The sequence below is a fragment of the Tribolium castaneum genome, chromosome 10, assembly GCF_031307605.1.
Source record: "Tribolium castaneum strain GA2 chromosome 10, icTriCast1.1, whole genome shotgun sequence".
In the NCBI taxonomy this organism is placed as follows: Eukaryota; Metazoa; Arthropoda; class Insecta; order Coleoptera; family Tenebrionidae; genus Tribolium; species Tribolium castaneum.
The window spans coordinates 2,161,430-2,172,705 of NC_087403.1; the positions used below are offsets into that span (position 1 = coordinate 2,161,430).

Consider the following 11,276-nt stretch of genomic DNA (forward strand, 5'->3'; position numbering starts at 1 on the left):
CCCGCACAAGCTGACCCGTTATTATATTATAAGATAAAATTCTTAACACGTGTATCTGAACTTATGAAAGACGATATCTGTAGGTATGTATACATTTCGACATCTGCAGCGGAGCTATGATAATTAATACACTACTAATAGCGTGGTAATGACAATGTGTTTTTGACGAAGTCCAATTATTACTACTTCTTGGCGGCGGTTCGCATTAGTAGTAATTACGATTTTTACTTTTTAAATTGTGAAATGAGACTTGGAATGAAACCGAATTTGTACTCTGACGCCTACGAGCAAAAAACCTGACCATAATAAATTAGAAATAATGGTCTTGAGCTAGTTTTGCATCAAATAACAAAGTTCTAGTCCCAACAAGCAAGTAAATATCAGAGTGATTAGTTTTGTCGTCCCTAATGTAATAATGTCGTTCTCGCATGTCTAAGTCCGTGGCCATCTGGCCGAGGTGTAAATTGAAAGAGCGACAGCTCGGGGATCTTCCTTATTTATCACAAACAAGTTTCGCCAATTTCGATGTTTTGCAAATGAGCTTTGGTACGCCTACCAGTGTGGGTCTGCCCGTGGTGTTTTCGCAATAGAAATGAACAATTGGCTGAAGATATCAAGTCTGGAGGCGCGAGTTGTCGGTGTTGACGACTATCAAAAATGTCGTTTTCGGCTGGCTTTCGCCGATGTTTCGGGTTCTCCCTTTGTGTTTGAACAGATTTTTTGACGGTCTGATTTATTTATGAGGTATTCAAAATAATTCGTATTATAATATAGACGATTTGATGTGAATCGTAGTTCCAGTTCGATTCCATTGTATGGTAATAGTAGCGAGCTCAGTAAAATCGGAAACAAGGCCGATCTCACGTCGTCATGTTAGCCGTGTTGTTCGTGTTGTTAGCGGCTCGCATCGTGTTGCTAGTTGCGATTCTACGAATTTCTGGATAGATCGGGTATTCATATTTCGAAGAGGCCGGACTCGGTGTTTACAGACAAGTGTCAGAATTTCTGTTTAGTTTTCACACCGACCCCTTTGTTTCAACATCACGGCGCTCGCGTGAAATGTTTACAAGTAGCTTAGCGCTCCAAGACTGTCACATCATAAAAACCAAATGACGCTCGCCACAAATGGACCCGCTGATGGGCCATCAGAAGTGGAACCGTTTCATTAGAAAATCACCTAATTAATAAATCGACTCGTTATAACGATCTGTAAACCTGACAATATTAATTCATTAGCGAACAAGCGAGCTAACCAGGCCGTTTTAGCATAATCGCGATTTATACGAGCTGTTTTTTGTTTGTCGAATTTCATTAGGAAGAATAATTCGTACACCATATGTCGGTAATGATATGTTAGTATCAATCAACGCAGATACAAAAGTATTATTATAAATAGAACTCACGTTCGAGCTCCAACTGAGAGAATAAAATATCTTGCTGAGTGGCAATACAATTAGTAGTAATTATATTTGATAATGTAGATGCCTTATTCTTGCCACAACAATAATTATAATGAGTTAGAGGATTTTTTACTCCGGCCCGATACTTATAATACACTTTAATTACAGTTGAAAAAAATACTACTCTTTTTTCATTTTATTGTTCTGCGGTAATATATCTTGAAGAAATTAAGATTAGAGTAGGTATGCACGTTATTAATTACACATATTGAATCCGAAACCATCAACATCACTGTCAGAAATGCAAGTGATAAATGTATTACCAACTAATAATCCCATTCATCGCCAATAATTAGGCAATCACAAACAGATTCGAACAAATTCCTACCTATAGATAGGTACATTTCAAGCGCGGCGAGAAAAGCGCCAATAAAAAATCCAGCAGAGAGCAGTATGATTGAATTTGCTGTCACGGAAACAAAGTGCATCAAAAATTAATTGTAAAAATCAGTGGCATCGATTGATTTTTTTTCTGTTCATTATTACTACCGAAGGAAATTTCTGGTGTGCTGTAGCGATTTGAGACTAGCGTAGTTTGAAAATGGCACACAGCAGAAAAATCACTTAAAAACGGCACGAAATCTGACAGGAAAATATCGAAAAGAATAATGAAGTCAAGAAACGAAACGAAACGACAAAATTATTCCGGCGGATACACTCAAGTTTGGCTCTGCAAAAGATCGTTATTATTCGTCGATTTTCGTGGGATCATAAAGCAAACTCTATCTGGCTTTGTGATATTGAAAGATTTATGCGAAAGGCTATTATTGAAAGGATTGTTTTTAAGAAACGACACGACATTCTTCGGCCTGACCCTCATTACGTTGCATCACTTGCCTATTGTCAATAATGAACAACGCAAAATCAATACTACTTAACTATAATTATTAATTTACAGAGCCCGATTATTAATAAACGTCTGTAATGACAGGCTACCCGATGCATTGTTAGATATTCTTCTCCAACCTGTTTGAAATATTGATTGCAATAAACAGTTCTGTTTACTCGTTACATGCCGGAAAGTACAGGGCTTGTCATACATCTTCAAGCCACACTATCTACTTGAGGATAAATAATGGAGGCCACCAAACATCACATGCATTATAATACGGACCATAAACGCCATACAGAACTGCCATAATTATAACATGCAAATGCGCAACTTCCAAAAACAGAACAAACATATACGCCATTGTGAGCCGCCCGCCAGGGTCCGGGAAAAATTCGCAACGAATTTCTAATTCCGGAATGACAGACAACCTGTTGTAATGCACTTAGTAAATCACTGACAAAACAACGAGGAAATTGCGACGCAATTCTGCTTTGAACTAAATACGTGGACCGCCTTATTAGGTGATGCTTTGATTGGCCCATACCACGAGAAAACCAAATATTTGCCCGTGCCGCATCAGGTTTAGAAAGCTGAAACAAATTCGGCCGAATTTTCACGAGCGTAAAACTGCATTTAATCAGCAAACAGCCAGTTTATATGCACCAATCAAAAATCTCTTTTAATCCCGTTACTCCCAGATGCTATCCCACAAAGTAAATCATTTCTTTCTATGCAAGAATTACCTCGGTTTGGGAGATTAGTAAAATCGGTTGACATTTATCGACGCTAAATTTGTTACTTTGAATTTAAAATAAGGCGACGGACATCTAAGAATCCCCCGTTTGACCTTTCCAGCGACATTCGTAAATTATTCGGTGCGTATTCAATTAAACTAGCAATTACACGGGAGTAGGACACCATGTCGTCCTACAAGGATAATTAAAACGAATTCAATCAATAATTTTAATACCCCATAAATACATCACAAGAATAATAAATACGTTCCGGCAATTTTCCCGTAAGTGACTCTTATTACATGCACCGCGGTGTAAGGCCGGGGAGAAATTGTAATACATATTTAGAGCGAGATAAGGATTAGTTATTGAAATCCCATTTGGTTAATACTGGTCCTGAGCAGTGTTTACTGTCTCGTGAGGAATGACGTAATAATTCAAGTTATTAATATTTGGTAATAATTTAGTTGGCCATCGATTTGAGAATGTTGGTATGAAGCAATGTAGCGGCAATATTTTTTCTTTTATATAGTAGTACAAAAGAGTAAAGTCATAAATACCAATAATCAAAGAAAAGATGTACAAAATTTAAATACATAATCTAAAGGGTCGTGTAGTTAGTTCGAGCGGTACAAGAGCGGTCCCAGTCGGGCATCCAGCATTCGTGACTTCAAAATGATTCATAAATTTGAGATTATAACATGAGTTATTGTCGGCCATTTCACGATAGCGCTCTTCAATACGAGCAAAAGAAGCAAGATGCCTGAACAAAAGTTGCAACAATGTGTAGAAATCCCGCTTCCGAGAGTAAGTCGCTGATAATTGGGATATTGACTCGGGTGGTGGGTGCCTTTAAATAAATAAACAGAAGCAGAGTCTGTCCTCGTCGCCTTTAGCAAGGGTGAATGATGCGGATGATGTAGTTGTAATCTGAGGTTGAGGAGGGTTTAGGCTTGTACTATCGGGGCTTCCGCTGGATTGTGGGGTTTAAAACATCCCGTCAGTTGATACTATTGCCTCTTCTACACGCACACTGGCCACGCGAACTCCCCTTCAAGAGCCTCATCTATAATCCAGAATCAATCGCACCTGGGGATTTGCATTTACTTGCCAGCTTGCCACCACACCAACGCGCTCTATCCAGATCGAGAAATCGACGACCTGGACATAAACGCTGGAGCAGATAGCGAGGGAAAAGATTACGTATACGATTTAATAAAACGGATTGCTTTTTAACCGTTCGTGTTTGAGGAAATTGACTCGAGTTCGAGTTACTGCTCCCATTCTCATTATTTTATGTTCCAACCCCGAGCTCACATTAGAAACTGATACTCCGGCGCTCTCCACTTTTGAATAATCGAATTAGTTGGAACGAAATTATCATGTTTAACACATTTAACCCGAGAAATATTGCATAAAAAAGGCATAATAAATAATGGTCGACATAATTATTATAATGTTCAATCACGATAGGAAAAGTTTTATCGCGGAACATTGTTAGACATATTACCTGCAAGATTAAAGGCACGCAACGGCAAACTGGCCCAAATTCATTGTTAGACTCTTTTGCTTTTTGTACTAGATACTAGCGCTATTTCTGGTCTAATACAAATGCCACACTGCTCTAAATAAATAACTCTACCGAGCTGACAAACCCCAGTCGATAATCCAGAGCCGGTCAATATTTGATTCTACAACCAAGTCATTTGAAATTTCATAATTAATGCAAGCCCAATAATGCACCATCAACTTCGCTTACTACTCCTCTAATTTTTTGTCGATTGTCAATAAAGACTAATAGAATCATTGAATATTTTACTGACTACATTATTAAGTTAAATTTCACCCTCCAGCCAATAATCGACGCTTGACCAGCTCAAAGCTGGAAAGCTTATAATTCTCCACTTAATTAAATTACTTCCACATGTCTCCAGGGTAATTGCGTACCATAAGCATCACTTCCTTTTTAAAATAGATGAAATACCGCTACCTCTGTGTGTCTAAGATGTAAGATATCTTGCACACACTCTCTTTGAACAACTTTTCATAAAATGGGAATTTCTTTACCATTCCACTCACCTCGAAACTACATTTAAACCACTCGATATTAGTTAGCTTCTTTGTGGAGTGAAAAATTTTCTCAAATAGTGAAATACCTTTTACGTTTTTCTTCTCGTTAAATAATTAATTGAACTACATCAAACACACAACAACTCCCAAATAAATAAAAGTGTCACTAATTAATATTCTCCCTACTGCACAAGTTGATTCAGTTTGTGTTCGCTGGCCTACTTCCGTAAAATTGCAATACATAGGTACTTGTTTCATTTGTTTTCAGAATCAACTTGAAACTAAACTTACACTTAATTACATTTAAAAACTTTGCACTGGAAGAGTAAATTCACAAACTTCATATTGTAACAAGTGTTATTCCAACTTTTTTATCGAACGAAAATAGCTACATACACTACAACACTGACTAAGCATTTTTTCATTATTATCTTTGATTTATCTCACGCTCACACTTTAACAGTGTACACGTATGCTTTTAGTGCTTATTTTAAAAAAGTATGCCAGGTCGAGTTTTCTCCTGTTAGGCTTAAAAGAAATTAAAAAAGTTTAAGATAAAAGGTGTTAACATGACATAAATCAAAAATTAAAAGCTGCACGCGACCATAATGGTGTCTGAAAAATCAGTGCATCCTTTTAAGAGGTATTTTTATCTAAAAACAATAGCTCGTAGCTTTTGGCTTTATACCGCATCATTGTTATTTTGTATTGTTGTATCTGGTACTGATTCATACAAAGCGTAGCAAATACTAACCGGAGACTTGTAATGAATAAATAAATTCAAAATCTAAATGGAATTCCTCTATATTTTATCCACTTATGCATGCTTAAAACATTAGAATCGCCAGCGATAGCTAAATTTTGACGTTTAGTTTCGGCGCAAAGTGAAATTTTAGACACGACATGAAAATGGCATTTAAATATTTACTTTTATTATTTATTTGATTCCAGGGTGTATGAAATAAATTTTGTAAATGGCTTAATTTGAAAAAAATCACGCAAATCAAAATGTATATGTTTAAGAGCTTCTTTTATTCATGACTGCAAATGAATCGTAATTTATCGACGTAAGCTGTAATATGAAAATGGTTATTGTATTCGACCGAAGCGGCGATGCAAATTGGATAAAAAATGGTTAAATGAAGCGATAAAAACGTTAAATCATTTCGAGTGTCACCTAGATGAAAATAACAGTATTATTTGAAAAATTGGTTTTATTAGAGAAAATTGGAAGTGTGTAAAAAATGCGCGCGTTATTGATTTTAAATGGAAAAATAGCGGGCCGACATGAAATTAAATATTTGGAAAGGCCGCAATGTGAAAGTCAAACATAATTTCAACACTTCTTCCGAACGGAGGAAAATATTTGTGGATGAAAATCGTCATTGTCTCTCCGAATTGTCAGCCGTCGGAATCTGAAAACAAACAAGAATTTCTTGCAGTTTTCCCAGCAAGTTACAGCCTGGATGTTTATTCAGTCGATCAAAATGCCTCGCCAGTGAATCCGATCCGACGAATTACAAATGGTCTGTATTCGGCTGCACCGCGGTCTAACCGGGTTTTCTCCACTCGTAATGAGAAATTAAACTCTATTATTCCGGCAATGTTCCGGATTTCGCGAAGACTCGCCCCGCGGGCTGCTTATGCGAATCACACGCCTTGGTCACTTTTTCCCGCACTTTTAATGCACAAATTAATCCAATTGACGGTGCATGCCCTGCGTACATTAAGAACAATTTTGCGATTCGATTGGCTTTGTTCGCATTTGTGTGTGCATCTCGAGAAGGTGGGATCTGGTCACGTCATCTTTTAGACGTCTGTTCCCCGGAGCATCATCGTGAGTCGATTTGAGCTCAAAAGCTGATTTGCAAACAAGTCCCTATCATATTAATGGCATCGCCGTATACGTATGAATACTCAACAAATGCTCAACAATTAAAATTATTCGCGTAACAACCGATTTGTTCGTTCGTTCAGGACTTTGCTCAATTTATGTTATTTCCGCGATGGAAAAGCTCCTTTCGAACTTTATGAATTCATTTAAAGCGTCTGATATTTCCAAAGGGGAATAATAGAAGATGCTCGACGACTGTGTATTTGTGACAAACTACCTTTGACTTTTTGCTATTAGAAAGGTCAAATGGACTAGATGGTCAGTAAACATAAGGGCGGAAGCTAAAATTCGTTGCAAAAGGTTGGAGAGTTATGTTACTACGCCATTTGCTGTTCCCTGTCATAATCAATACACAAATGGCGTCAAAAGATAAAATAAAGATAATAAAAAAATAACTGCGAAGCTCATTACAATATAACAAAAAGCAGCACGAACATGGAGACATAATCGCAAATGACAAAGAATTCAAAAAGCTATTATTTAATTACTCCAGATTTGGAGGTGGATGGATGGAATAAATCGATTTTTAGCTGAAAAATTTAAGTGATGAAACTGATTTTTGATACGGTTCAAACAGCGCAAAGCTTACGTTTCATATAATAAAAGAACTAAAATCTGTACGATTTGAACAGTTTTATCTAGAAAATAGATGGAAGTTGGAGACAATACATATTGGAAACATTTGTTCTCGAGCCATTGCGGTCAAATTTTATTCAATATTACAAACTCTGAAGATAATTAATACGCTATTAATCATGAGGAGGTGGAAAGTTGTTTCCATTGAAAGGGACCGCTTGCAACTCGTCATAACTATAGAAATATATACCTAGAAGGCCTTATGGTCGCGGGCGCGGACACGAACAAAGAACTCTAATAACGTAAGCTTCACATATCTCACATTTTGTATTTAACAACTGTGCCTGTAATAAATACCAGCACCATATTTAAAAAATGTATTATTTCGCATAGCTATAATTCTCGCAAATCTTAATTGACTGAATTGAAACAAACAACTTTGTATCGAGAGTTTTTATTAAATTTAAGCTCTCGTTCGGAATACCTGTTAATGCCCAGCATCAGCTGAATTATGTTTTTCAGATTGTTGGCATCAGTTTCCGGGGATTTTGTCTCCCATTCGGCCTAATTCCTGCTGCCATCAGGTAGTAATTTAATTTTAATTATGAGGTAAATTCAACGGTTGGGAGATATTAAATGTTTCATGTCGGGTTTCAATTCACTGAAAACGTTATTGAGGATCACTCTCTACATAATACTCCTAATTTGATAATTTTAGAAATTTATTGTGGTTAGAATTCGAAATTATAGAGTAAATTTTATAGTCCACGCTGCTCTTTATTTATCTGAATAATAAACGAAAATTTAATACAATTATCTGCGTGTTCCGCTCATTTTCGAGTATTCAGGAATTCACTGGTTCGGGTTTGGATTTTAATTGAAGAATTTTACCTGCAAATATCTCAAATTCCCTTTATTTCAAACAATCATATACAATAGTCCCAACATGAACAAAGAAATTCAGAAATCAGCCGTCACTCCAAACGTGCTGTGAAAAATTACAAGGACACTTCCCTGCAATTTGAAAGTCTATATTTAAATAATGACGAAATTCTTGACGGCAATTGATCAGATATCAACAATGTTCTCTTGCCGATAACCGAGCTCTTGGTGGAGAAAGCTAACTCACGAACTCTGTTTTAACCCACATCTCATGACTGTTCGACCTGCCCGCCCGGTAAATAATTTGACGAATCGGCACTTCATAATTTAAAATCGATATTTCAGCGCTAAATCCTAAGATAAACAGCTCCGCACCGGGTCATCCCCAGCACAACAACTATTTTAATTAATAATCGGTTACAATGAATGAGATAAGCAGTCGACTAACAACGCACTATTATTTGTTTACAAATGATAATGAAGTATTAAGCCGCTGATAAAAATCGCCTCCAAGACTAGTCTGCTAGTCGATTCAAATTGAAAGCAATTGTTGCAACAAGAAATAAAATTGTAATAATTTTAATGGCAAAAAATCGCTTTGTGTAATGTTCGCGTGTTGTGGTTTGTACCTACAGGAAATCTTTACGCTGTTTTAATCCAAAATGCAGGAATAAATGTGCAGCCCAGAATACATTGTTGATCAAACAGACTTAGTACTAGACATGTCTAAATTAAATAAGAAGTTGGCAAGTTCTAGAGATTATCCTCGTAAATTATGATTCCGTAGCATTTACTGCTGAGGATAAAAAGTTGAAAATCGCTTTAATTCATACAGAGGATCGGAATCAGCCTTCCATAAAATACGAATAATTATTATTTATTATTAATGATAAAATGTTGTTAAACTTGGGTCCTGCAAAGATATGCAAAAAAGTTGCCGAATCGTAGTCAGATCGATTTTTGTTGCAATGAATGGAAAACCCATTATCTGTCAAAGTATTTTATGGTTACTAATAAACTGATCGAAAATAGCATAAAGATTATATTCATTTGTGTGACAAAAATCGCAGGAGTGGTCCTATAAAATGTCCATTAGTGACGGTATAAACATTCGGATTATCTAAAATTACTCCTTCAGATATGGGAACAACATTAAAATCGCCTAAATCAACAAACAATAACGGCAAAATAGTCTGTCTTAAAATAGTGCATTGGCAGCAGAAAGCTGGTGATTTGAAAATACCGCAAAAAGTTTTATTAAAAAAATGTTGCGGTGGAACGGCGTCTAGAATTAGCGAAATGAATAATTTGCATGGGATAGGGCTGGGTTGAGTGGTGATTATAAGAAAAAGCCGGCAGCGAATTGGGTTTTCGGTGTTTATTTAATGCAAAATTGTAAATGGTGGGGTTATAATTTCTCGAAATGATACATTTCCTTAACGTATTTATGCAAATTTGAGGCTAAATGTCAAATTTCGTTTTGGTACGGTATAAATTAAGATTGACTAGAGGCATCGATTCAGACAGATCAAGAAATTTAAATAACATTTAGTCTGAGGAATTGAATATAGATGTTAGCGCGTGATTTGAACGCTGAAAATCGAATCGAATAACCCACATCAATTGGATTAAATTTGGCCAAGTTTAAACGCGAAATTATGCAGAGTCGCGCCTGAGAACAAGAAAAACTTGAATGTCTAAGTGGATTTCGCGCTTTATTATTAAATGAGCACTTGACAAAACGTTTTTATCGCCATCAATGAGAAAGAATAGTTTTTCTCGGTTCAGTCAACTTTCGGACAAAGACATCCTCGACGAAATTCAACCGCACTGTGATATTCAACACTTTCAATTTCACCCTGGCCACCAGGACAAAAAGCTACCTGGATGTTCTCCGAATTCATTACTATGCAGCTTTTTGCGTGTCGCCCGTAAAACACGTGTTGTAAGATGTCAAAACCTGCATTCTTTCAAGATGTTCTTCAGTTTGAAGATTCGCCGGTTGTGTAAAAAGGCGATTTCCGCGACTGCCAGTCTGGAGCCTTCCACACACCCCATTTGATTGACCGCTTCCCCTGATTGTTCTTCGCAACTCGAAGGCACAACCAGAACAATGAAGCCATTCCGCAATACGCAGTATTAATTTATGTTAGCAAATTTGTACTCTTGAAATTAACAGCTAGAGGTAACGTCGCCAGCGGCCGAATAACGGACCCCTCGTCCTATCCAAATTGATAATTTTCGCAAAACAATGGACTTACATGCTATCGCTGGTATTCCAGTGAACCTGGAATGTTTTTGAGCAGGTGGACTGCGTGCACAAGAAGACGGTCTCCATGCAGACGAGCAACACAACGGTCAGGCAGGAGGTTGTTCTAAACCCCGGCAAGATCAAACTGCACTTCTTTATTAACACGGCCATTTCGCGCGCCGGCCACCAAAACGCACTCTTGCACTGAACACCAAGACCACCCTTCTACCATGGAGGGGTTGTCGTCATTCTCAACAATCACCGGCCGACCGCCACCAGAAACTCTCATTGTCCCGGCACATGTTCGAATCGCGACGTGGAAGTGCCGAAGTGCTCGCGGACGTGATTTCTTCCTCCAACGGCCCAACGCGTTCTACTCTCTACTCTTTACTCTCTATTTCTCTTGGACTCGGCCTCGCCGGCGTGGTGCGCTGATCGGCAACGCGGCAGTTGGTCGGCCCTCGGCCTCCGGTCGTCGCTTCTCGACGAAAATCGACGAGGATCAGCAGGTGAGGGCCGGTGGCGGCGGCCGGCTCCGTCCTCCGTCTCTCGATGCCCAAAGCCTGCAGGTAGATGG

The 11,276-nt window shown here is 37.8% G+C and overlaps 1 protein-coding gene across 1 annotated transcript in view; it reads right to left on the reverse strand.

The window, feature by feature from the left end:
• The window catches only part of LOC655978 (ephrin-A4), a 44,598-nt gene extending 33,490 nt beyond the window's left edge, over nt 1-11,108 (reverse strand). Inside the window, exon 1 of the mRNA XM_008201813.3 lies at nt 10,710-11,108. Within this exon, the coding sequence (XP_008200035.1) occupies nt 10,710-10,870 (161 nt within the window). The 5' untranslated portion in view covers nt 10,871-11,108. The remainder of the gene's footprint in view (nt 1-10,709) is intronic.
• Nucleotides 11,109-11,276: the final 168 nt, after the last annotated feature.